Genomic DNA, 27996 nt, shown 5'->3' on the forward strand with positions numbered 1-27996 from the left:
CGTGACGGGAATCACAGTTCCTTGATTGGCCAGCGAGTCTCGATTACAAAACCTTAGTTTAGAAGTTTCATAACTACGAAAAGCGTCTGACGAAAAGTGCGCAGACGCAGAGTGTATCACATTGGGATATAAAAAAGAGGCGCGAACAGTTTTTTTCCGCTGTGCCATCACTAAATAATGCAGTGGCGTCATTTCAGCCAAACCTAGGGAATGGCAAAGTTGGGTGTGGTGGGGCGTGATTGCAAAGCCTCCACTGAGTTTTTGGTAAATCGAAGCTCATTTAGGCATACTGCATTTCTACACAATTTAAAAACTTTAAAATGGTATGCGGAGAACAGCAAAAACAAACAAAAATGGACCAGCCATGAATTATCACCTCCATATAACGTTTAAAGGTCTGTGGAACGGTGTGTAAATGGTTAGCTACTCAACCTCAACATAAATTGACTAATTTACTTGTGGAATGTCGCATACAGTGCACCAAGAAATAGATGCGTAATACACGCTATCAAATAACAACAAGGCCAACTTCAAATATCAATGTGAAAATAACCGATACATTAAAGTGTTGACAGGGAAGGCAAACTATGCCAGATAAATTCTACACATGCATTGAAATAAAGCGCATACATTAAAGGACTTAAGCCTACTTAGGTCTACAATCGACAGGGACGCATATAGACAAACAAACTCGACCAAATAATGACGAAAATCACGAAAGGAAAATCTACACAGGCCTCGCCCATGATTCAGCTGAATGGACAGTGCCTCCGTTCAGGTAGGCGTAGTGGAGCTCGTTGGTTTGGTGCTGAATGGACAGCGTCTATGTTTAGTTGCCAGTTAATAGAATTATTTCATTTATGGGCCGTTAGACATTTTTGGGGCACAGTTAGGTAGCCTACAATGAGTATATGAAAATCATAACTCGCATGCAGATATTTAGAAATGGTATGTAGGATCTATTGTAAATTGGCACTCCTCATGAAAAAGGTTGCCATCCCCCTGCCATAGGCTTTATGAAGCCAACGTTGTGGAACGCCAAAACAGTGTAGTCTACTAAGACAGTGTCTCTTGCGCATCCCGCTCATTTCTGCATTTGCCCGTCTGCCTTATTTGCCAGGGAAGGAGAAAAAAAAATCTGCGAACATTGAAGCATTTTATCAACAAGGTGGCCCTGAGAATATTGAAACATCGTATCAATCGATGAGGCTGTTTGGAGAAAATTGAAAAATGTAGTAGGTCAACAAAGGCAGGACATGTATTTTGGGGAAATGCTCTAAATAGCTAATTGTTCAGTTGTGTTTATTTTCATACCAATACATGAAACCAAAATTGTGCTAGCCAAATGGGTGAATAAATGAAAATATATACTGAACAAAAATATATAAAGGCAACATGCAACAATTTCAATGATTTTACTGAGTTACATTTAAGGAAATCAGCCAAATGAAATAAATTCATTAGGCCCTAATCTATGGATTTCACGACTGGTCAGGGGTGCAGCCATGGGTGGGCCTTGGAGGGCATAGGCCCACGCACTTGGGAGCCAGGTACACCCACTGGGGAGTCAGGCCCAGCCAATCAGAATGAGGTTTTCGCCACAAAAGGGCTTTATTACAGACAGAAATACTCCTCAGTTTCATCAGCTGTCCGGGTGGCTGGTCTCAGACGATCCCTCAGGTAAAGAAGCCAGATGTGGAGGTCCTGGGCTGGCCATTAGCCTACTTAGCTGCTTCTCGACATCTATTCTTTCTGCCCATCTCCATCTGTTTTAAGATGTTATTTAGCCTTAATGGCAAGCTGGGGTGTGTAGACAGTGATGGGTTTTCTGTTGTTGTTACATTTGTTTATTTATTGGAGTGAAGTGGGTACTTATCTTTTCATTTCGCCTGTAAGAACATGCAGTAACAATGTAACACCAAACCGATTCAGATTGATTACAAAAGCGTAAGAGAGGTTATGTCACTTGCAGAAAGATTGGATGTTTGCTGAATGCTGATATCAGACTAAATGTCTGTCCCTTTCCCAGAATATTTTGACTATAGCACAGCAATAAGCTGTCTATAAAATGTCATTCTGTCAATGAATCAACAAGGATATGTTAATCATGCATCCGGGATCTGATATGACTTCAAAGGAATGTTATGACGTTTAATCACTCTCATACTGTAATTCCATTGCAAACAAAGCACAATAGCATAATTGCCCCTTTAATGTAGCACATTACATGAACACATTGAATATAAATTACATTGTTAAAATTGTTGTTGACTAGTCAAACAGCTGCTTGGTAAATGCATCAGTTTTTATGCTCCAGTAGTTAAGAATAGGCTATGTATGTCTAAATCGGGGATCAAAAAAAATAAAAAATAATTCTTGAGTGGATGGTGAGGGGGCCAGAACATGGTACAAATAATTTTTAGACTGCAAATTGACCACAAGAAGCCCAACAATATATAATGTTTGAATAAAACATCTCAAACCTTGCTTGTGTAACCGATGTGAAATGGCTAGTTAGTTAGCGGTGGTGCGCGCTAATAGCATTTCAATCAGTGACGTCACTCGCTCTGAGACTTGAAGTAGGGTTTCCCCTTGCGTTGCAAGGGCCGTGGCTTTTGTGGGTAACGATGCTTCGTGGGTGTCAGTTGTTGATGTGTGCAAGGGTCCCTGGTTCGAGCCCAGGTTGGGGCGAAGAGAGGGACGGAACCTACACTGTTACACAGTATACAAATCACACCATTTGTATACGATCACATATATGTGTGGGAATCACTTGGAGCTCATTTGCTGGTGTTTTTAGAGTCTTAGGTCCAACAATTTGCTCAGAAAAGTTGGGGGCCAAATAAAATCACACCAGTTGGGGAACCCTGGTCTAAAGGAAGTACATTGCACATACATTGCACAATAAAAAACAAATATCACATTTACATAAGTATTCAAACCCTTTACTCAGTACTTTGTTGAAGCACCTAGGGCAGCGATTACAGCATAGAGTCTTCTTGGGTATGACGCTACAAGCTTGGCACACCTTTATGTGGGGTGTTTCTCCCATTCTTGTCAGCAGATCCTCTCAAGCTTTGTCAGGTTTGATGAGGAGCTTCGAGGAGCGTATTTTCAGGTCTCTCCAGAGATGTTTGATCGGGTTCAAGTCCAGGCTCTGGCTGGGCCACTCAAGGACATTCAGAGACTTGTCCCGAAGCCACTCCTGCATTGTCTCTGCTTTGTGCTTATAGTCGATGTCCTGTTGGAAGGTAAACCTTCACCCCAGTCTGAGGTCCTGAGCACTCTAGAGCAGGTTTTCATCAAGGATCTCTCCCCTTCATCTTTCCCTCAATCCTGACTAGTCTCCCAGTCCCTGAAAAACATCCCCACAGCATGATGCTGCCACCACCATGCTTCAACGTAGGGATGGTATTGGCCAGGTGATGAGCAGTGCCTGGTTTCCTCCAGACTTTCTGCTTGGCATTCAGGCCAAAGAGTTCAATCTTGGTTTCATCAGACCAGAGAATCTTTTGGCAAACTCCAAGCGGCCTGTCATGTGCCTTTTACTGAGGAGTTGCTTCCGTCTGGCCACTCTACCATAAAGGTCTGATTGGTGGAGTGCTGCAGAGGTGGTTGTCCTTCTGGAAGGTTCTCCCATCTCCACAGAGGAACTGAAACTCTGACAGAGGGACCATCGGGTTCTTGGTCACCTCCCTGACCAAGGCCTTTTTCCCCCCGATTGCTCAGTTTGGCCTGGCGGATAGCTATAGGAAGAGTCTTTGCGGTTCCAAACTTCTTTCATTTAAGAATGATGGAGGCCACTGTGTTCTTGGGGACCTTCAATACTGCAGACATTTTTGGGTACCCTTCCCCAGATCTGTGCCTTGACCCAATTCTGACTCGGAGCTCGATTGACAATTCCTTCAACCTCATGGCTTGGTTTTTGCTCTGACATGCACCCTCAACTGTGGCATGTCCAATCAATTGAATTTACCAGTGGACTCCAATCAAGTTGTATAAACATCTCAATGATGATCAATGTAAACAGGATGCACTGGAGCTCAATTCTGAGTCTCACAGCAAAGGGTCTGAATACTTATGTAAATAAGTTATTTCTGTTTTTATTTTTAATACATTTGCAAAAATGTATCTTAAATAGTCCTCCTCACACTTAACCTGCTCTTGACCCCATCCCCCCCCCCCTTCGAGGTCTGACTCTATCGACAGCTACGTTATTGAGGAAAAATGTACTTTCTATGCCTGTGATATGTGGTTGTCCCACTTAGCTATCTTAAGATGAATGCACTAACTGTAAACCGGTCTGGATAAGAGTGAGAAAATGTGCATGAAAACGATTCGTCACTCGTTGAACAATAACAAAGACTTGATGGAAGAGTCCCTACTCTTGACCAATCACCGACGTAGGGGCGTATTCTTCGGCTCCGAACTTCGGCTTGCCTCTAGAAAAAATAAAATATGTGTGTGCCTGAACAGCTGAAAAAACCCTCACCAAAAACATCACAAAATCTTGTCGTAATATATGCACAAACTCTTCCGAAATGTTTCTGCTGTGAAGCATGTGGACCGCTTTTGTGGAGCGAGATACCTGCCAAAAGGTACGTATCGTTAGGATCGTAAGAAAATCCATATGCAAATTGTTAGTATAGTAAGAAAAGCCATGCGTGAAAGATGAACTTCAGCGTGAAAGATGCAAACACCAGGTTACGATTATGGACTAACATTTTAGGCCTGAACAAATTTTGTTGCAATAATACCTTTCAGAGTTTTGGCAGTTTCATCTCACCAACAAAAAAACGTACACCAAACAGCCTGTGGAGAGTGCTACCCAAACAAGCTTAACATAGTATAAAACCGGAAAGAGCTGTCCTGCACGTTTTCAAGTTAAAAGTCTTCATTGTCTGTTACTCCTCAGTTGAGTTTACTTCACATTTAGGTTTCTAATGTAATGGATTTGTTTGCCACCGCAAGTCTAGATAGTACTAGCTGTATTGTGCCTACAACAGTGAAGTTTCAGTCCTCTAGGTATATCTCTACAGCATGGGCATAACTCTGGGTGACGTGGACATCCCCATGCATGCACCTTATCAACTTATGACTATTTCAATATTGTATTGTCCCATTCTCTGGGCTCTGTCTTTAATCATAACCAGTAGTATATACCAGGAATAATGAATCATAACCAGTAGTATCTACCAGGAATAATGAATCATAACCAGTAGTCTCTACCAGGAATAATGAATCATAACCAGTAGTCTCTACCAGGAATAACGAATCATAACCAGTAGTATCTACCAGGAATAATGAATCATAACCAGTAGTATCTACCAGGAATAATGAATCATAACCTGTAGTATCTACCAGGAATAATGAATCATAACATGTAGTATCTACCAGGAATAATGAATCATAACCTGTAGTATCTACCAGGAATAATGGATCATAACCAGTAGTATCTACCAGGAATAATGAATCATAACCTGTAGTATCTACCAGGAATAATGGAATCATAACCAGTAGTATCTACCAGGAATAATGAATCATAGAATAAGGATAGCTGTTTGGTGAATCTATTAATTATGTATGACCACAGGAGCCTTTGCCTCTCAAAATATTTTTTTAATAGAATATTTTGATATTTATTTCATCACTCCAAATCTTGCCAAAGCATATTCTGTAGGAGGGGTTAATATGAATTAAAAATAATTTGACATGATTTATATGAATCAGGTCATGAACATATGGACTTTGAAATGAACAAGGGAGAGGTTAAACGTAGGCTAAGTCTGGCATAAGTTTATTCCCACACTTTACAGTAACTCTGTTGCCGTGGTTTTACGTAGTCTCTGTATAGGCTATTCCGTCCATCACGACACTGCTGCCCAGTTGAAGAGCTTGTGATCTCCATGCAGAACCACAGCACCATGCCTTTCGGAAAAGCACCCCTCAGCCTCAGAAAATGCCCTTCTGGAGGAATGCCGTAATAGAGTCATTATAACCTAATGTAGGCCTATTTGCCTACTAGCCAAATAAAGTGCAGAGCATGCGTTCTAAAAAAAGCTCTACACTTTTATTTTGGAAATGAAACCAAAAGGTAAATTGTAGTAGGCTAGGAGTTGGAGGGTTGTTGGAGGGAGCCGGCCTTCATTGCACAACTTCTACTTGGCAGCAGACACATGATCTCCATTTTGCAAGTGTTTTTTGGTTGGGATCATGAGGTGAGCGAGGGTGTGTGGCATTGTACAAAGGAGGAGGTGATCATTTAAACGGCCAATAGGTCTGTGATGTGAAGCTTTAAAAAGCTTGACATGATGTAATTCACAGATGAGGAAGTCATTCAACTGAATTATTAACAAGTTGGTATCGCCCTCTGCTGGACAATATGATTATCTCACCACACAGATGGACAGATTAAGTCAATGGTTTAATTTCCGGGAGTAAAAAAAATATTTTTTAAAAAGTGCAGTAATCATCAAGTGTAAAACAGATTCATGTCATAAGCTAACTATGACATGAATCTGTTTAACGCTTGATGATGATTTTTCCATGTAATGACATGGCATCTGATCTGCTCAAAGAAAATATTGTGACTGTAAACAATGTCATGATACAAATATCTTGAACGTCTTATCACAGGGTTCCCCAACTGGCCCCTCCAAGTTTCCTGAGCAAAAAAATAAATTATATATATATATATATATATATATATATATATATATATATATATATATATATATATATATATATATATACTGTATGTATGTATGTATGTATGTATGTATGTATATATATATGTATATGATATATATATGTATATATATATATATATATATATATATACTTTCAAAGATAATTCGTAAAAATCCAAATAACTTCACAGGCTTTCACTGTAAATGGTTTAAACACTGTTTCCCATGCTTGTTCAATGAACCATAAACAATTAATGAACATGCACCTGTGGAACGGTCGTTAAGACACTAACAGCTTACAGACAGTAGGCAATTAAGGTCACAGTTATGAAAACTTAGGACACTAAAGAGGCCTTTCTGCTGACTCTGAAAAACACCAAAAGAAGATGCCCAGGGTCCCTGCTCATCTACGTGAACGTGCCTTAGGCATGCTGCAAGGAGGCATGAGGACTGCAGATGTGAGACGCCTAAGACGGCTACACAGAACAAGCAGTATGGCTGGTGGCATTGTCATGCTGGAGGGTCATGTCAGGTTGAGCCTGCAGGAAGGGTACCACATGAGGGAGGAGGATGTCTTCCCTGTAACGCACAGTGTTGAGATTGCCTGCAATGACAACAAGTACAGTCCGATGATGCTGGGACACACTGCCGCAGACCATGACGGACCCTCCACCTCCAAATCGATCCCGCTCCAGAGCACAGGCCTTGGTGTAACGCTCATCCCTTCGACGATAAACGCGAATTCGACCATCACCCCTGGTGAGACAAAACCGCTACTTGTCAATGAAGAGCACTTTTTGCGTGTCCTGTCTGGTCCAGCGACGGTGGGTTTGTGCCCATAGGCGACGTTGTTGCCGGTGATTTCTGGTGAGGACCTGCCTTACAACAGGCCTTCAAGCCCTCAATCCAGCAATTCTCTCAGCCTATTGCGGACAGTCTGAGCACTGATGGAGGGATTGTGTGTTCCTGGTGTAACTCGGGCAGTTGTTGTTGCCATCCTGTACCTGTCCCGCAGGTGTGATGTTCAGATGTACCGATCCTGTGCAGGTGTTGTTACACGTGGTCTGCCACTGTGAGGACGATCAGCTGTCCGTCCTGTCTCCCTGTAGCGCTGTCTTAGACGTCTCACAGTAAGGACATTGCAATTTATTTCCCAGGCCACATCTGAAGTCCTCACGCCTCCTTGCAGCATGCCTAAGGCACGTTCACACTGCCGTGTTTGGAGGAGGAATGCTGCCTATGACCCCAAGATCACCATCCCCACCGTCAAACATGGAGGTGGAAACATTATGCTTTGGGGGTGTTTTTCTGCTAAGGGGACAGGACAACTTCACCGCATCAAAGGGACGATGGACGGGGCCATGTACCGTCAAATCTTGGGTGAGAACCTCCTTCCCTCCGCCAGGGCATTAAAAATGGGTTGTGGATGGGTATTCCAGCATGACAATGACCCAAAACACACGGCCAAGGCAACAAAGGAGTGGCTCAAGAAGAAGCACATTAAGGTCCTGGAGTGGCCTAGCCAGTCTCCAGACCTTAATCCCATAGAAAATCTGTGGAGGGAGCTGAAGGTTCGAGTTGCCAAACGTCAGCCTCTAAACCTTAATGACTTGGAGAAGATCATCTGCAAAGAGGAGTGGGACAAAATCCCTCCTGAGATGTGTGCAAACCTGGTGGCCAACTACAAGAAACGTCTGACCACTGCGATTGCCAACAAGGGTTTTGCCACCAAGTACTAAGTCATGTTTTGCAGAGGGGTCAAATACTTATTTCCCTCATTAAAATGTAAATAATTTTATAACATTTTTGACGTGTTTTTCTGGATTTTTTGTTGTTATTCTGTCTCTCACTGTTCAAATAAACCTACCATTAAAATGATAGAGAGATCATTTCTTTGTCAGTGGGCAAACGTACAAAATCAGCAGGGGATCAAATACTTTTTTCCCCTCACTGTATATAATAGGTGGTGTCAGAGGAATGCCACAAAAATTGTCAGAGACTCTAATCTCCCAAGTCATAGACTGTTTTCTCTGCTACCGCACAGCAAGCAGTACCGGAGCGCCAAGTCTAGGACCAAAAGGCTCCTTAACAGCTTCTACCCCCAAGCCATAAGACTGCTGAACAATTAATCAAATGGCCACCGGACTATTTACATTGACCCCCCCATTCGTTTTGTACACTGCTGCTACTCGCTGTTTATTATCTATGCATAGTCACTTCACCCCTACCTACACATACAAATTACCTCGACTAACCTGTACCCCTGCACATTGACTCGGTACCAGTACCCCCTGTATATAGCCTCGTTATTGCTATTTTATTGTTACTTTTTATTATTTTTTACTTTAGTTTATTTGGTAAATATTTTCTTAACTCTTCTTGAACTGCACTGTTGGTTAAGGGCTTGTAAGTAAGCATTTCACGGTAAGGTCTACACTTGTGGTATTCGGCGCATGTGACAAAGTTTGATTTGAATTCTCAATCAGATGAGATACACAGCTAACTCAAATGTAATTGAATTCATAAATGTGGGCACTAATTATAGTTAATATTCTAATTCTCTAGGTCCTCCATTCCCAAACCTGAAGCACCCTGTCCCCAGCAAGAAAGACCAGGAAAATGTGTTAGCTTAAGGTACAACTTCCTATTGAGGAAATGTAAGATATTTAGTGCTTATACAGATACCCAGCCTAAAGCCCCAAAGAGCAAGCAATGCAGATGTAAATCAAATCAAATCCAATTGTATTTGTCACATGCGCCGACTACACCAGGTCTAGACCTTACTTCCAAGCCCTTAACTCCCATTCAGCATGATATGCCATACTGGCATTCAGCTCTGCTTTCAATAGACCCCTTTCTTTAGCATCTGCTCTTGACATTGAATATACTGGTCATCCACTGCATTAGGAGCTATGTCCATTTTCTTTACCACAGCAGTAACTTAAAGAATGGAGAGTAGTTAAACAAATTATTTCAACCAAGAAAAACTGGCAAACTCCCATGTGGGACTCAACTTTTCATGACAACTTGTAATTATTCTAATAATTATAACTCTTTACACTCAGGGGAATTGGCCTATATGGAGAGGGCCAAATTGAAATGTTTCTCATTGAAGAAATATGAGATGCCTATGCATAGCCATTGGTAAAAACTGAAAGGGAACACTTTGGAGATTATGAGGAAATGCTCAGAACTAAGGTGAGGACACAACAGTCAACCTGACACAATACAGAATCCCCCAAAAATGTACGTACCAAGGCCATTCCCTGGCTACCCATCCACATCGCTCCGGCCAAACTGATGTTTGTTCTCCACAATGAATGAATGTAGCGATTAAAAACCAGGCAACCAAAGACTAGAGAGAGAGATGACTTGGAGGGAGTTCCAGATCTCAGCTTTTTATGAAGCAGAAAAGCAGAGATGAGTGGCTGACAAGGAAAAATGAAGACAACATGCATCTCTCTCTCACACACACAGTCTGTAAATATGTAAATACATTGTTAGATATCTAGGCCTAAAACTCTAGAGTGCAGTAAAACATGTTTATCATTAATAACTGACAGAATTCTATAATGAATACATTTACATTTTACATTTTAGTCATTTAGCAGACACTCTTATCCAGAGCAACTTACAGTAGTGAATGCATACATTTCATACATTTTTTTCTCTGTACTGGTCCCCCGTGGGAAATGAACCCACAACCCTGGCATTGCAAACACCATGCTCTACCAACTGAGCCACAATTATAATACATAGAGTGACCAGTAGTTACAGTATTGTGTTTAGTGTTTTAATTACTCAACAAGTAGTGCCCCAAGGTGGGATTGAAACGTGTCTCAAAAGCAGCAGAAAAGGTCAACTAAGGTCACAAAAATGTCCTTACGGCTATACACGTCATGTCTGGCCCGGCACGGATAGCTGCAACAAAAAAGATGCTAAACTAGGTGACATTAGCTAACATTAGCTGGCTAGCAAGTAGAGGTAGCTAGCTAAATGCTTGTGCTCAATGGCTAGCTAGCTATCAATGTTGTTGGATAGGTGGAAAAAAAACATGCTAAACTAAGCGGCATTATTCAACAGCATATTTACACATTATTTCAATCTAAAACTGCTTATAACTCACCTGAGCACTGTTGAGACTTAGCTAGGCAGACAGGTCAGAACAGCTGTCTGTCTGCTCTTCGATTTGTTTTGCTAGCTTTACAACAGCACATGGAACCAATTATTGTATGAGCATTGGAGATGTACTTACCGTAATCGATTTGTTCCATAGACAGTAGAGTCAACAACTCACAAAAATATTTTGTAGTGTACCGACTACCGGTACACATGTTTGCATTTCTGATTAAATTGCAAAGAGCTGGGACAGACAGTAGGTGAAAGTTAGTATAAAAGTCTAGCTCCTTTTCTTATTATTATAAAGTTTCATTGTAGGCCAGGCCCTCATGCAGTCTTTAATTTATTTTAATTTCAAATGCAATACAAATACGAATGACAAAATATGCAACAGGAAATATTACACACTGAGACAAAATAATTCCTTCCTTCCTGATAAACTTGACCCAAATTCCAGAGCTGTTGACCACAATATAATTTGTCTTAAGATAAATAATCAAAATACATGCTGTAGGACTATAGCATTCAGGTTTATTATATATTATACTGTAATCAGACACTGAAACACACTGAGCAAGAAAAGCATACAGAGCAGCTTATTTTGACCAGACCATTTAGGTTGTCATGTTTCTTTTCTTGGTCTTGTGATGAGTTATGCAAAGTGCCAGTATCATCCCCAACAGACCCAGTCCAACTACAGTTGCATGCAGATGAGCGAAGGAGAGCCCGGAGGTACAACTACACAATGCAGGCGAAGCTAAAAGGAGAAGTATAGGAGAGGCAGGGGTTAACTTTACCTGACAATATTATGCTACATTGCATGGCTCATTTTTGTTAGTGTTGAATGCAGTAGGACACAGCATTTAAATTGTAATATCATTTATTTTCTAGATTTATGTTACCTTGTTCATAAGTGGTAGAAGATGCATTTATAGCTTCAAGGCCAGACACTGAAAAATAGAGACATAAATTACTTATGTTGGGTCACGTCAATTCGAATCTGGTATCAGAACAAAATAGTCAGCACATAGTAACTTCTGATTTCTTTGTACTTTAATTAATGCAAACACTTGAATGGTAAATATGTGGTTCGTATATACGGGCTCGCTGTAACACCATGCAGGGCAGACAGAGAACTGGTATGACATCACAAGTTCTTCCTTAAATACTAGACAGACTTAGTTCCCTCTCCTTGAGGGCCTGTCATAGTAGAGGCTAGAATATGGTTTAGACTTATTCCAGCCTATCGTTGGCGTGCAGGTTGGTCCCAACCTCTAGACGCACTCCTGTTTCCTGGCATAGCTATTGTCTCTAGCAGATGTCTCATCTTGTGACTGCACAATGCAGTTCTCTAAAACCCTTACACCCCCCCGCATATACCTTTTACCCATATCCCGTTCTTGCTGTTGTTCAGCAAAAAGCTCTTGCTTAAAGCATCAGCATTCTGTCCACATGACCCACCATCACATGAGCCACTTACTCTAACATATAGCAGTATTCAATTATCTATAGTTTATATACTTATTATTATAGCATAGCTGCTCTGTTATTTTATATAGGTTATGCTAACAAATAGTTGGTTAAACCCTAACACTTATGAGATCGGTTGATGATTAGGTGTACCACCAGTGAGGATGAATCGGTTTGTAAACTTCAAAGGTCACAGTTGGAGGAACTGAACATAAAGTGAGAATATTATTTTGTGACAGATTTAACCATTAAAATGTTCTAAATTGAGTAGCTGGCCAGTGCAAGTGAGATTTGGTTCTGGGTGCCAAGATGAATGTGAGAGTAAACATGATATTAAATGGTATTTTGTGAAAAATACACGCATGTTTTTGAATAGCAAAAATCCCCTCTTACCGTGAAGTCTGCTTCCTCCCCCAAGCATCATACTTTTCCCAACCTTTCCCATGCAGTAATACAATCCAAGGTCTGCATCTTCAACGGTGTTCATTTTCAATGCCAATGACCTGTTGGCAATCTCTGCCTCAAAACGAAGATTGGGTCGGTGCCCATAGATTATATTTCCACCATTTAGACTCACACACAGCAAAACGTCAGGAGTCTGCTCAGGATTGTGCTTCAACCAGGTTATCTCGTAATGGTAAGAGATATTACAGAGCAAAATGGCAGTATCTCCAAGCTGGACCCTTCGAAACACAGACTCCTCCACAGACTGCCGTGGCTTGACAATGAACACTGTTTGATAGATAGATTACAACACATTAGGCAATTTTCTATTACAATCGAAGAAGAAGAAAAAAACATGTGTAATCAAATCAAGCTATTCATTAAGAAGATCCTCTGAAATTACAATAAATTGTACTCACAAATCATTAAGATAAACCAAAGAGATGCCATTCTCTGTGTGCTGTTACTAGCAGAATTACAGGTCACTGGTTACAGTCTGACAATGGACAGTTATGTTCACTTGTAAAACCACTAGTTGCTGGAAAGTTCCACTTCCTTTTAGATGTAGACCACCTTTATTAAAAAAAAAGTTATCACCTCAACTCAGGTTTTCCGTTTGCAAACCTTCAGCGTCATACCTTGAAACATATGATTTTATAAAAAAATTGCCTAAGCCTCCTAAAAAAATAAAAAATAAAGCTTTGTCGTAAATGGTAGCATGCATAGTGCGATGGTTTGGTGTTGTATTCTCATAGGTGAAACAACAGTTGCTTCTGAGCTGGTGTGTTATGGACTGGTCTTGCAGGAAGCTGCGCCCACAGAGGTGTTTAGGTTGTAGGCCTAAGTGGCCTTTCTCTCTCTCACTCCTGTTTACCCTGGAAACGAAACCACCAAAAGAGCAACTGCCTTTGATTGAAACAAACAAAGCCAGAGACAATAACAAAAACAAAGTTTGATTGTTACTTCCAAATAGGCTAGGTAACGCATCTATTGGAGTGTTTTTTTATTAGGTTTTGTTACTTTTTTATCATTTTGATAAAATAGTTGAATTGTCTCCAGAGATAAAAATATCACTGTCATCCTTATAATAACAAAAACTTGGCATTCTATTCCCTATATAGTGTGCTCCTTTTGACCAGAGCCCTATGGGGTGCTCTACAATAGGGTGTCAAGGCCGCATACACAATGTCCATAACCTCGACACTGAAACTGGGATAAAGCCAGTTGGTGGAGAGAACACAATGTCCCTGACCCCTGAACAGCTTCTGTAGAGCTGGAATGCACTTTTTTCCCCCAATGGGGAATTGCCTTTCTTGACCCATGTCTGCACTTGTCAAAATGCCCATGTCCACTTCCTATAAACTTTTTTCCATGTACGTCTCTTGCTGTATTTGTGATTTTACATTGTATATTGTTTGTTCTGTTTTGTTTGTTCTGTTTTGTTTATAATAAAATAAAAACAGTGCCATAAACTGATGTACTGCTATAAAATAAAAAGCTGCCAATCGCAAGACTTTTACTGATGACGTAGCTAAAAAAGGTAAAAGTTCAGTCACACATGCCAAGAGAAACAAACATCAGAACAGCAACAAGGACCAGAGCGAGGTGACAGACAGCTTTTTAAGATAATCGTATTCTTATTTATGACTACAGTTTAGATCAAACGAGACTGTTGCGAGCGACACAGCAAGGAAAGTGGAATCAGCCAACCTGGGTTCCTTTATAAGCTCACTGACTCAGTGGTCACGACGAATGAAGGTATGAGCCGAGGTGAAATGCTAGGCTAGGTTAGCTAACTGCATACGACGACTCACAGGTGATACGTTAACGTAACTAGCTAGCGGTAGCTGTCAAACCAGCTCTCAACCCGATGTGATCACTAAATAAATATGTATGTTTGATACAGTCAATTTTGTGATTTAACTAACTCAAGTGACGCAAACTTGGTTTTCTAATTTCTTACTACATTCCAACACAGTCTGAACTTTCACATGAGCTGGCTAGCTCTCTGACTCTGGTTCTCTTGAATCTAGCCGATTAAACAAAATAATGCGATTTTAAGATGGAGGCGACTAGTGTAGCAGTGGGCGGACAGGAACTCCGACATTACATAAATGAAGTTTTTATCAATAACTACTGATTTCAGCACCCAACCATGCGGGCTATGCTTTTGAGTCCTGGAATCAGTAGTTCGTTTTTGATAACGTCGTTGTAACGTCGGGAGCTCCTGTCCCCCCCAGACTAGTCACCGCTCAACTCCATCGTAAATCGTTGAGTTTAGTCGGCTATCTCCAACTATGCCTGTTGACAACGCTCAACAGCATTAGCTAGCTAGCATTAGCATTGCCTTCCCTGCCCGCGGGCCCAGTAAGAAATATTCTCTAATGCATAAACTTCACCCATAAGCCGGTTAGCCTGCCTAGATCCCATCTAGGTTAACGTTAGATAACGCCAGCTTCTTGTCTAGCTTTGACAGTGTAGCTGCTTAGTATTTGCACATGTCAGGCATAGCTAGCTGGATAGTAACAACAACTGCGTGTTTCATTGCTAACTCTGCCGTTGTTTTTGTAATGACATATCACACCTAGCTAAGCTATAACTCTAATTTATTTCGCAGGATGGCTGGTGTTTTCGATATTGACCTGGAGTCAGAAGACCTTAGCGATGCCGAGGTGGGGATTTGTCACTTGTTTTGTTGGGGATTTGAGGACACTTTTTTTTTAAAATTATTATTATTATTTTTTTATGGAAGAAAATTAGGGTACCTAACTAACTTGCTATCAGAGTGTCAGATCAGGGTTGTGTTCAGTGTAGTGAAGAAAACGCCCAGAATAAACAGCATATAAACTACAAAGTTGTTCCCCAAAACAAAGATTTATGCATGTTCTGTGATATTAAATAATGCTGTCTTCAGTCTATCGGCAGTGAATTAACTTTGACCCCCTCTCTTCTGTCCCTCTTGTACTCTGTAGGATGACGTTTGTGACTTCACATTAGCAGAGACAGACCCGTAAGTGGAACTCTGAATTTAGTCACTTGTTCACCATTCTTGCTTGAGACTATATTGACAAGATGGCGCCGGAGAACAAGGCTGACGTTTTACGTATTCCTAACCAATTGTGGTTTTTGGTTAGTTTCTTTGTGTTGTTTGTAACTTATTTTGTATGTAATGTTGCTGCTAACGTCTCTTATGATGGAAAATAACATCTGGGCATCAGAACTGCGATTACTCACCACGAAGTGGCAGAATCCTTTTTTTCCTTTAACGGAAGACACAGGATTGCTAGAGGGGATACGGGTGGAGATCTTTGGATTAGGCATCAAGGGGGTTGAGGTCAGGTCAGATCCCCTTAAGGTAATAAACCATTGTGTCTTCCTGTCGAACCATAAAAGATTGGAGAGGAGGAGTGCCTAAATTGAAGTATATATACTTGTGGTGGTGGAAACATGTATTTGTCTGAATGCAGCTGTATTGACCCTCTGGGCAGAATAAACTTGGTTAAGCTTTCATAATGTCCGTTGAGTGTTTTTACTCTGAGAAATAGAACCGAACAAAAATTAAAGCAGGAAGCACCAGTGACTCGATCAATAAAAAAGTGGTCAGATGAAGCAGATGCTAAGCTACAGGAATATTTTGCTAGCACAGACTGGAATATGTTCCAGGATTCCTCCGATGGCATTGAGGAGTACACCACATCAGTCATTGGCTTCATCAATAAGTGCATCGACAACGTCATCCCCACAGTGACTGTACGTACATACCCCAACCAAAAGCCATGGATTACAGACCACATCCACGTCGAGCTACAGGCTAGAGCTGCCGCTTTCAAGGAGCGGGACTCTAACCCGGAAGCTTATAAGAAATCCGGCTATGCCCTCTGATGAACCATCAAACAGGCAAAGCGTCAATACAGGACGAAGATCGAATCTTACAACACTGGCTCAGATGCTCGACGGATGTGGCAGGGCTTGCAAACCATTACATACTACAAAGGGAAGCCAGCCGGGAGCTGCCCAGTGGCACGAGCCTACTAGACGAGCTAAACTACTTCTTATGTTTGCTTCGAGGCAAATAACACTGAAACATGCATGAGAGCACCAACTGTTCCGGAAGACTGTCTGATCACGCTGACCTGTTAAAAGGTCTTACATTCACAAGGCCGCAGGGCCAGACGGATTACCAATACGTGTACTGCGAGCATGCGCTGACCAACTGGCACGTGTCATCACTGACAGTCTGTAAAGTCAACATGTTTTAAGAAGACCACCATAGTCCCTGTGCCCAAGAACACTAAGGTTACCTGCCTAAATGACTACCGACCCGTAGCACTCCCGTCTGTAGCCATGAAGTGCTTTGAAAGGCTGGTCATGGCTCACATCAACACCATTATCCCAGAAACCCTAGACCCACTCCAATTTCCATACCGCCCAAACAGATCCACAGATGATGCAATCTCTATTGTACTCCACACTGCCCTTTCCCACCTGGACAAAAGGAACACCTATGTGAGAATGCTATTCATTGACTACAGCTCAGCATTCAACACCATAGTGCCCTCACAGCTCATCAATAAGCTAAGGACCCTGGGACTAAACACCTCCCTCTGCAACTGGATCCTGGACTTCCTGACGGCCGCCCCCAGGTGGTAAGGGTAGGTAACAACACATCTGCCACACTGATCCTCAACACGGGCCCCTCGGGTGCGTGCTCAGTCCCCTCCTGTACTCCCTGTTCACTCATGACTGCACAGCCAGGCACGACTCCAAACCATCATTAAGTTTGCAGATGACACAGCAGTGCTAGGCCTGATCACCTATAACGACGAGACAGCCTATAGGGAGGAGGTCAGAGACCTGGCCGTGTGGTGCCAGGACAACAACCTCTCCCTCAACGTGACCAAGACAAAGGGGATGATTGTGGACTACAGGAAAAAGAGGACCGAGCACGCCCCCATTCTCATCAACAGGGCTGTAGTGGAGCAGGTTGAGAGCTTCAAGTTCCTTGGTGTCCACATCACCAACAAACTAACATGGTCCAAGCACACCAAGACAGTCGTGAAGAGGGCACGACAAAACCTATTCCCCTCAGGAGACTTAAAAGAAGCTTCTGGCCATCCAGGACCTCTACAACAGACAGTGTCAGAGGAAGGCCCTAAAAATTGTCGGACTCCAGCCACCCTAGTCGTAGACTGTTCTCTCTGCTACCGCACGGCAAGCGGTACCGGAGCACCAAGTCTAGGTCCAAAATGCTTCTAAACAGCTTCTACACCCAAGCCATAAGACTCCTGAACATCTAATTAAATGGCTACCCAGACTTTTTGCATTGCCCCCCCTTCCTCCCTCTTACACTGCTGTTACTCTCTGTTATCATCTATGCATAGTCACTTTAATAATTTTACCAACATGTACATATTACCTCAACTAACCGGTGCCCCGCACATTGACTCTGTACCGGTACCCCCCTGTGTGTTGTCTCGCTATTGTTATTTTACTGCTGCTTTTTAATTACTTGTTACTTTAAATCTTACTCATTTTTAAAAAACTGCATTGTTGGTTAGTGGCTCGTAAGTCAGCATTTCACTGTAAGGTGTACACCTGTTGTATTCGGCGAATGTGACTAATACAATTTGATTTGATCTTTCTCTGAATCCTTTAAACTCACCCTCACTCATTCCCCTCTTCCTAACTCTCTCTTATCCCCCTCTCACTTAGTGTTCAAACAGAAGAGATAGAGCTGACCAGTGCCATTGTCAACAGAGACAGTGAGAGGATCGGACCAGACAGCTTTGAGCTGCTAAGTGTGCTGGGCAAGGGGGGCTATGGCAAGGTGTGTGTGCGCACACGAGTCAGTTAATCAGTGCGTATTTGCGTTTCTAAGAGTTTCAGCTTCACAATGTACTTGGATATACACCATGCTCTTGACCAGAAACTCATCCCGTTTGTCATCGACCTATTTAACAATTGTATTTCTACTTGCAGGTTTTCCAGGTACGGAAAGTGCAGGGTGCACAGACAGGGAAGATATTCGCCATGAAGGTTTTAAAGAAGGTACATACGATTCCTCTTAATCATTTTTCTCAACCAAAAGAATGCTCTAAACATTGCTACGGTACCAGGGCAAAATGTAATATCTCTAAATACACAACTGACTTTCTCCTATCCCCACCCCCCCCATTCTCTCCTTCCACCCATCCCGCTCTTTCTCTCCTTCCACCCATCCCGCTCTTTCTCTCCTTCCACCCATCCCGCTCTTTCTCTCCTTCCACCCATCCCGCTCTTTCTCTCCCTGCCAGGCGAAGATTGTGTGTAACGCAAAGGACACAGCCCACACGCGTGCAGAGCGGGAGATTCTGGAGACGGTGCGGCACCCCTTCATCGTGGACCTGCTGTATGCCTTCCAGACTGGGGGTAAACTCTACCTCATCCTGGAATGTCTCAGTGGTGAGCGATGGGGGAAGGGAGGGAGAGGGACCTGCTGTATGCTTTTGACCTCATCCTGGAGGGAGGGAGGGGATCTGGGTAGGACAACCATGTCTATCTCTGTATCCTGGCACTTCCACTTCGACACTTCTATCTCCTTAATCTTGTTTTTGTTTATCAGGTGGAGAACTGTTCATGCAGCTGGAGAAAGAAGGAATCTTCATGGAGGACACAGCCTGGTAAAAAGCGAGAGATGCTTAGCTTCAGGTTATCATTGAGAAAGGATACAAGTGTGAGGCTGAGGCCATAAACAGCAGTGAATTTCCATGTGAACATTTTGTAGAAGAGAGGAGGAGAAGATGAGATAATCGTTTGACAGTATGTGTTGTGCATGCGTAAGAGGAGGGTTAATAAATATTTTTCCCTCTTTGACAAATAGTTTTTATCTGGGCGAGATTGTGCTTGCTTTGGGACACCTCCACTCAAATGGAATCATCTACCGAGATCTCAAACCAGAGAATATCATGCTGAACCACCAAGGTGTGTCTGTCTGTTACGTGGAAATCAATGTCAGTGAGATTAAAATAGTATCTTTTTGGGGGGATAATTGATCTGCTATGGATTGGATTATTGTTAGAATTGACACAGATATTGTTTCTGTTTCCCAGGACACATCAAGCTGACTGACTTTGGCCTGTGTAAGGAGTCTATTCACGACGGAGCGGTCACGCACACCTTCTGTGGGACCATAGAGTACATGTGAGTCTAGCACCACGCTGATGAGGATGCCGTCTCTTGAGTCGGCTATCGCCAAAGATTTTTTTATAGCTAAACCAAGATACACCACAGCCTGTCGTTTCCAATGTGAACAGATGAGTCATAGTGGGTAGAACAAGCAAGGAGGTGGGCAGAGCCAAGCACGAGCTAGCGAGATCCTATTGGCCCGTTCTAGCATACATCTGCATATTTCTGTTAGGGAACACCTACTCTGTGCAATGTGTGTGTGCAATGACTCAATTCAACTTTGCACTCCTAAACAACGCAATTTGTTCAACTTTGGCAAAGGCTAAGGTCTACAAAACTTAGTCCACTCTGTTCATAACATATTCTAGTTTTGGGAACAGAACTGTATTGAGATCCAATGTTTTATCGATGAGAAAATGTGCAGAATGTAGGCCAAAATACTTCTCGTTCCATGTTCTCCCACTGCCCGCCAGTGGGCTTCCTCTTACTACCATATTTGGTAGTGAGTGGAAATGCCACGTGGATGCTTCATATTTATGAGTCCAGTGAAATATCTGTCTCATTGTTCTATCTGTGCTATCGCTCTGAGACTGCACTACGGGTCGCTGTAGTAGTCGTAGTTCAGATAGGTCTTAGTTCACCTAACTAGTTCTAGTACAATTCTTCCCCTCCTCCCCGAAGTCAAGTGTGGATTTAAAAACGTTACATTTGTCCATGGGCTGCATGGCCGAGTGTGAGATTTCCACCATTTTCCTTACACTAACGGTGGAAACTCCTTTATGCGCACATATTGATATAATAACCATCATATTGAAGTAAACTTGAGTCACGAGATGATATGGTGTGTGGTCGTCCCACTACGACTGGGGAAAACCATTCAATTTATTAGGCTACAGATGAAATTACTTATGATAAACTTCACAGGGGGGTGAAAGGTCACATTGATCTTGACGCTCTTTTCCAATAAATATGGAGTCTGATTCTGGTGACATGATGATCGGTGCTTGACAAATAGAAATGTTCTTATCCATAATAGAATCTCATCATGTAGACTAGCCTACATGCGCTGTAGGCCTATCTAAGCGCACGTGCCAAGACCGGCGTAGGCACATTTTCTATTTAACGCAACAGTTTTTGTGACAAAACTGTCGGTAGAGTTGAAAATGCTATCGAAACACAGAATTTTAGATTTTGGTTTCATACATGAAAACTTAAGCGAAAAATAACTTTTTGCGTGCACTACGTCATCATGGTGGGGAAAATGTGCAGATTTTATTTATTTGGATTTTAGAATATTCGCATAAAAATCTGTCGCATATTGGATTCTCTTTCAATCCATGTAGGGGAGTGAACAGTTCACACTTCTAGGAGAAGGTTGGGAATCGAATCACAGCCAATGCGTATGTCTCTTCCCTGCGCTCTCTATCCCCTCACTCTTTCCCTCTTTCTTACATTTTCTCGCCCGCCACCTCTCTCGCTCTCAGGGCTCCAGAGATTCTGACACGTACAGGACACAACCGGGCGGTGGACTGGTGGAGTCTTGGAGCCCTGATGTATGACATGATGACGGGCTCGGTGAGAGACAGACAGAGAGAGGGGGAGGGAGAGCGCCTACATGAATGAAGGAAAAATTATTGGGAACATTTTTGATGATTCTGAGTGTGAAGTACAGTAAGCCACTATTCTAAACCAATCGGATACCATTTGAAAGACGTTTGACTCAAACCTCTGTGGTCTTCCCGCCTGTCCCTGTCACTCCCCCGTAGCCTCCGTTCACTGCTGAGAACAGGAAGAAGACCATTGATAAGATCTTGAAGTGTAAACTCCACCTACCGCCCTATCTCACACTGGACGCCCGAGATATGATCAAAAAGGTAGACGCCCACCACTTTCTCTCTCACCCACTTCCTTACTCTCTCTTGTTCTCTCTCCTCTCTCGACATGCCTCTCCTCTCTCGCTACATCTTTTTCTTCATCTCTCTGTTCAATTTAATTCAAAGGGCTTCATTGGCAGGGGAACATATGTTTACATTGCCAAAGCAAGGGAAATATATAATCATCTTGCTCTCCATCTCTTTTGTCTCTGTGTGTAGCTGCTGAAGAAGAGTCCTCTTCAGCGACTAGGCTCTAGTGCGGCAGACTGTAAAGACATACAGGTGATAGACACACGTCTCCCGATTTGTTTTCTATTGACATCATCAACCTTTTGTAATAGGCTTGGGGTCAATTCAGGAAGTGAACAGAAATGTCTACCTCCTTGAATTGACTGAAATGAAATGTACCCTAACCCTGCTTTATGATCAGCGCTTATACTGATAGCAATTGAACAAAATCCAATAGTTCATGAGCCTATGCCTGCGTTGTACAGGGATAGATTCTAAGTGCAGCGTTTAAAAAAAAAAAAGGTTTTTCTTCTGCTGGTTTTACAGAAGCATCCCTTCTTCAGACACATCAACTGGGACGACCTGCTGAATAAGAGGTGTGAGCCGCCCTACAAGCCATGCCTGGTACGACCACTATACTACTGTCACTCTCTCAACAGTCCCTTTTTATTCGATAGCTAAAATGTCAAATCAGTGCTGGGTCTTTTTTTTTTTATATATATAATTGAGGCGGTACCTGTAAAGTTTGAAACTGTGGCATACCTCTCTGAGCACAGTTTCTCCATCCCTCTGAGTACGGTTACATGCACACAATAATATGATTATTGGGGATGGTCAGGTGAATATAATAGTTGGTTTAAAATGTTTACATGCTTTGCAAGAACGATTTCCCTAATAATCCTGCTTACATGGAAATCAGAAATAAATGGGACTGATGGGACATTTTGATGAATGCAGAAAATCGGCAATCAAAATAAACGTTCTACCACAGCGACCATGTTATTTTTGGGAAGCCTTTTTGATTCTGAGTTCGGGACATATAAAGTTTTACGTGAAAACAATTTCTAAGAGGCACACATTTTTGTTTTTCCGAACTCACTTCACTCGCACGTTAGACGGAGGCTTGCGCTGCTGGAACGCCAATTGAGCTGTTTTACACGTCCTAATAATTCAAACGATTGCTCAGAAAACCAGGTGTTTTAATCGGCGTATGCTTACTTTGATTTTGACCTTACGCAGATTAAGATAAGCAGAGTAAAGTGTTTACGTGACTATTGCCGTGCTCGGCCTACTGCCACAATCAGTTGAAGCTCTAATTATTAGCGTGCATGTAAACGTACTCTCATCCCCGCGTTTATTTATCTTCTCCCATCATTTCTCTCACTATTCAACCACTTCCCCTTCTCTTTTTCTCCTTTCTGTCGCTTCACCCCCTGTAGCAGTCGGATGAGGACGTGAGCCAGTTTGACACGAGGTTCACCAAGCAGACCCCAGTGGACAGTCCCGACGACTCCACAATCAGCCACCAGCACGAACACGCCTTCGCTGTGAGACTTTTTTTTACATTTTAGTCCTTTAACAGTTACTCTGGATAAGAGCATCTTACAAGTAGTGAGTGCATACATTTTCAGTACTGGTCACACATGGGATTTGAACCCAGAACCCTGGCATTGCAAGTGCCACGCTCTACCAACTGAGCCACACGGGACCACGATTATCTCCTTTGTCCACCTTTTTCACCGTTCCATCTCTCTCCTTTTGCTCCTTTCATCTTTTCCTTCAGTAATTTTCCTCCTCCTTTCACATCCTCTCTCTGTCATGGGTTCACGCTTTCTTCTCAACCTCACACATGGGTCATGTTCATTTGGCACTAAACGGAACAAAATTGACAAATGGGGACTAGTCCAATAAAAGGTTGTTTTTCGTTTTAAAACGGTTTCAGTTGCGAGTATTATTGTTCTCACCTTTAACAAAACACCCCTTATTCTGGTCTTTCCCAAACCAACGTAGAGTAGTGAAAGTGTTGCTGGAATGACTAGTCAGCCTATATAATTAATTCATGGATGTTGTCTGTCAGGGTTTTACCTATGTGGCTCCCTCTGTGTTGGAGAGTCTGAAGGAGGGATTCTCCTTTGAGCCACGGACACGTCCTGTACGCAGACACAACAGCAGTCCACGCACCCCCATCAGGTGACACACACACACACCGTATGCACGGACATATACTCACCTACGAATTTATTTTGACTGAAGCTAAATATTTTAATTTGGCTCTACTCCAGCATTTTGGATTTGAGATCAAATGTTTCATATGAGGCGGCAGTACAGAAATCCACCTTTTTTTCTTTATTTTTTTGAGGGTATTTTCACATCTGTTTTACCATTTAGTCCCACCATTTGAATGTGTCATAAGTATTTGGACAAATTCACTTAGTGTGTTAAAGTAGTCAACATTTTAGTGTTTGGTCCCATATCTCTAGCACGAAGATCATACAGTGCCTTCAGAAAGTATTCGTACCCTTCAACTTATTCCACATTTTGTTATTACAGCCTGAATTCAATTATTCTTTAAAGTCTTCAAGCACTGTCAAGTTGGTTGTTGATCATTGCTTGACAGCCATTTTCCAGTCTTGCCATAGATTTTCAAGTAGATATAAGTCAAAACTGTAACTAGCCACTCGGGAACATTCAATGTCATCTTGGTAAGCAACACCAGTGTATATTTGTCCTTGTGTTTTAGGTAATTGTCCTGTTGAAAGGTGAATTTGTCTCCCAGTCTGAAAATCAAACTGAACCTGGTTTTCCTCCTAGGATTTTTTTTATTTTATTTTTTATCCCCCCCCCCAAAAAAAACCTAGTCCTTGCAGATGACGAACATACTCATAACATGATGCAGCCACCACCATGCTTGAAAATATGGAGAGTGGTACTCAGTCATGTGTTGTGTTGGATTTGCCCCAAACATTTGCATTCAGGACTTAAAGTTAATTTCTTTGCAACATTTTTTGAAGTTTTACTTGAGTGCCTTTTTCATTTTCAATTCATTTTTAAAAATGTCAAAAAATAATTCCACTTTGACATTATGGGGTATTGTCTGTAGGCCAGTGACACAATCTCAATATAATACATTTTCAATTCGGGCTGTAGGTGTGTGTGAATACTTTTTGAAGGCACTGTACCCCCATAACATGATAACCTCTCACCATTACCAATAACAGGGGAGGTTAACAATTTTTTTTGGGGGGGGTATATTTATGCCTAACTTTCTCAGTCATCATTATTCACGATTTTTAATTTGTGATTATCCATAATCATGATGGCGTACATATTAATGTAGAAGTGTTCAGAAACATATTCTATTCTTGTTCACAATAAGTGACTCAAATGACAGTTATTTAAAATTAATTTCTATAAGGCACAATATAATCTGAAACCAAACCAAACTACAAATGTATCCAACATGTTTTTAGAGTTACACACGTAATGTAGTCATATGTGCTAGGATTATAGGACCAAATACCACACTTTTGACTAGTTTAATACACTAAGTGAATTTGTCCAAATACATATAAGACCTTCAAATGGGGGAGACTAGATACATAAAGTGCTTTCATTTTTTAACGGTTAAACAGATATGTATGAAAATACTTTAACATGAAAGGTGGCGTTCTGTACTGTCGCCTCATATGAAACATTTGATCTCAAATCCAAAATGCTGGAGTATAAAGCCAAATGAAAAGATTTAGCTTCACTGTCCAAATAAATACTTAGGGTAGTATATATGCATAAACATGCACGCCAAATATATATATATATATCTCTCTCAACCCCACCCCATGATTGATATGCATTTCCCTTATCTAATGTTTCTCCTCATTTCTTTCTATTATTGTTCTTATTCTCTTTCCTCAGTCCTCTCAAGTTCTCTCTCCCCGGGTCATTTGCCAAGTCCACAGGGGGAGGAGAGAGCGAGTCGGACCTTCTCTCCCAGACCTCGTTCCATCTCCCGCCAACCGCCCCGCCCACCGACAACGGCGCCACGCAACCAATCCGCACGCCGGGCCGGAACAAGAAGCAGAAGGGTAACCGGAGATGAACTGGAATAGGCGGAGTCAGCGCTTTTGGCCGCGTTCCAGGCCGACTACTTTGCAGTCGTGCCGCGCGCATCCACCAGTGGCGAATTACCACGTCATCGACAGTTGGGCGCTGGTTGCTATATCATACGATGTGGTTAGCTGATATGTTTAAAACCTATCCAGGCGTTGTGACATCTGGCAGACGACTGCTAGTCCGTCTGGAACGCGGCCGTCCTCAGGAGGCCCTGTGTTTCTCACAGGCTGGGTCCCAAACCCCATACTGCGCACTCGCTCCCTTCGCCTTATACCCTCGTTGACTCATTCCTTTGAGGTCTGAATGGGGGTGAGCTTAGTGGTCATTTTGAAGAGCTACAGGGTGTGTCGCTCTTTGTTCCAGCCAAGCACTAACACACCTGATTCAGGTCTTGATGATTAGTCTAGTAGAATCAGATGTGTTAGTGCTGGGCTGGTGCCCACCTCCACCTACCAGGGTTGTGACTAGAGGGAGTACTACGACCGGACGTGACTTTTCGTAGCAGGTTACGAGAGCATTTTAGCAAACCCTAACCCTTTTCTTAACCTAGGTCTCCTAACCTGCCACGTTAATGATCCGAACCTGCAGCATAAAAGTCCCTTCCGGTCGTAGCTGTACTCCCTCTAGTCAGAACCACCTACCAGGGGTGGGGTCAATATATGTTAATACTTGAAATGGAATTGACCCCGACCTTGCTTACGCTACGAGGGCCAGCCACTGCTTTTACATGTCCAGCTGTCACAGACCCACTAAGGGAAGTCAACAAGAGTTTAGGGAACGGGTTGAGTTATCAGTTTGGGATCCAGCCACTACACTTGAATGTTTCTCAACTTGCCACATAAGCAAAGAGAACACCAACTACTGCCAAAGCATTTGACATTGCTGTTATCAAAATGTTAAAGGTCAACTTTGGGCAGGAAATAACAGCTTTAAACTGTATACCTGATCAATGCACTATCATACCAGGTTATTTAATGCTTTAAAAAAAAAAAAAAAAATTGATGAATAAGACATTTCACTACAGAAGTGGCATTTCTTCCTGAGCTCTACAGTTTCTGGCCAAAAACAAATCATGTGAAATGTCGTCCACGTGTACTGGAGGAGTTCCTGGCTAGCTACATTGGCTAGCGTCGCTAACGAACTAGCAACGTTGGTCGCAGCACGCATGACAAGAAAAACACAGCAATGAACCACCAAAGGCACAGCCCATTTTCTGTTTGGAAGTTGAGAAATAGGCAGAGTTGGACCGTTTTTTGTTCCCAAAGTCGACCTCTAAATGGTTCATTTTAGGCTAGTGATCATTGTCATAATGCAGGAATGAAAGTATTGAATGACGCACATTTCCAAAAACACTGTATAAAATAGATAATCTTTAAAATACAAAAAATAAGAGTATTTTTGATTCATGAAAACGACCGCATTTATACATGAGCTCGTATTACAGCTGTGAAGCAGTCCGGCTCATATGTATGAGTCCTATGTGTCTGAAGCGATGTTGAATTAGCCTTTTATTTTGAACATGCACACCTACCATTACTTTCATGTCACGTAGAACCATAGTTCTAGCAAACTGTCGTATATGTGGGCAGACCTGGGTTCAAATAGTATTTATTTTCTAACAGCTTTAGCTCCGTTTGATTGAGCTTGTCTGGCGAAATGGGACCAATGAAATAGTCCCAAAAGTCGGAACTCTGCCCATCTGGCACTCCAGACAGGCTCAATCAAATGATCAAAGAAAACGGATAATATTTGATTTTGAACCCAGGTCTGTTGCCAACGTGGCACCCATTCACATTCTTGGTGAACTCTGTTTATCCATGGGTCTTTCATCAACCATCCTGTCTTACTATTGTGAGCACTAGTTTTGGAAGACACAAGACCTCTATATGTCATATATTTGGGTCTGGGGAGGGAAATAATATTGACAAATGTATATTTCATTTAAATATAGTATTATTTAATGGACTGATATGTTCTGGATCAAAGTGGAATGTTTTGATTTTATTTTCTCTGGTTAATGTGGTTGTGAGGAAGATAGGGTTGCAGAATCCTGAAGAATAAAGACACATTGAATGTCTGGACTCTGTGGTATTAATTTAGGGTTAATGCAATGTCTG

General features: G+C 42.1%; 1 protein-coding gene and 1 long non-coding RNA gene across 5 annotated transcripts; one reads left to right on the forward strand and one right to left on the reverse strand.

The window, feature by feature from the left end:
- The first annotated feature begins 4469 nt into the window (after positions 1-4469).
- On the forward strand, positions 4470-27960 carry LOC106602694 (ribosomal protein S6 kinase beta-2). Of its 4 annotated transcripts, none has more exons than XM_014195480.2 (16): positions 4470-4598; positions 15340-15394; positions 15695-15732; positions 18435-18549; positions 18702-18770; positions 19016-19163; positions 19324-19381; positions 19582-19682; positions 19811-19901; positions 21371-21461; positions 21653-21760; positions 21980-22042; positions 22316-22393; positions 23209-23316; positions 23847-23959; positions 25682-27960. In XM_014195480.2, the coding sequence occupies exons 2-16, from the start codon at positions 15341-15343 to the stop codon at positions 25863-25865; spliced, it is 1419 nt and encodes a 472-aa protein (XP_014050955.2). In that variant the 5' UTR covers positions 4470-4598; position 15340; the 3' UTR covers positions 25866-27960. The 4 variants fall into 4 exon arrangements, with proteins under 4 accessions (XP_014050955.2, XP_014050956.1, XP_014050957.1 ...); XM_014195481.2 differs by lacking the exon at positions 4470-4598 and adding an exon at positions 14244-14327; XM_014195482.2 differs by lacking the exon at positions 4470-4598 and adding an exon at positions 14253-14480.
- On the reverse strand, positions 11134-13759 carry LOC106602696 (uncharacterized). Its single transcript, XR_001328276.2, has 4 exons — positions 13142-13759; positions 12672-13010; positions 11711-11758; positions 11134-11565 (listed from the first exon to the last, which is right to left on the reverse strand). It is a non-coding gene; the product is annotated as an uncharacterized lncRNA (long non-coding RNA).
- Positions 27961-27996: the final 36 nt, after the last annotated feature.

This window comes from Salmo salar, chromosome ssa04, assembly GCF_905237065.1.
Source record: "Salmo salar chromosome ssa04, Ssal_v3.1, whole genome shotgun sequence".
Lineage (NCBI taxonomy): Eukaryota > Metazoa > Chordata > Actinopteri > Salmoniformes > Salmonidae > Salmo > Salmo salar.

Coding starts and splice junctions, on each gene's coding strand:
- LOC106602694 (XM_014195481.2), top strand. CDS start 14,281: ATGCCAAGAGAAACAAACATCAGAACAGCAACAAGGACCAGAGCGAG. Junction 15,733..18,434: donor ACATTAGCAGAGACAGACCC/GTAAGTGGAACT, acceptor CCTCTCACTTAG/TGTTCAAACAGAAGAGATAG. Junction 22,394..23,208: donor CGCCCTACAAGCCATGCCTG/GTACGACCACTA, acceptor CACCCCCTGTAG/CAGTCGGATGAGGACGTGAG.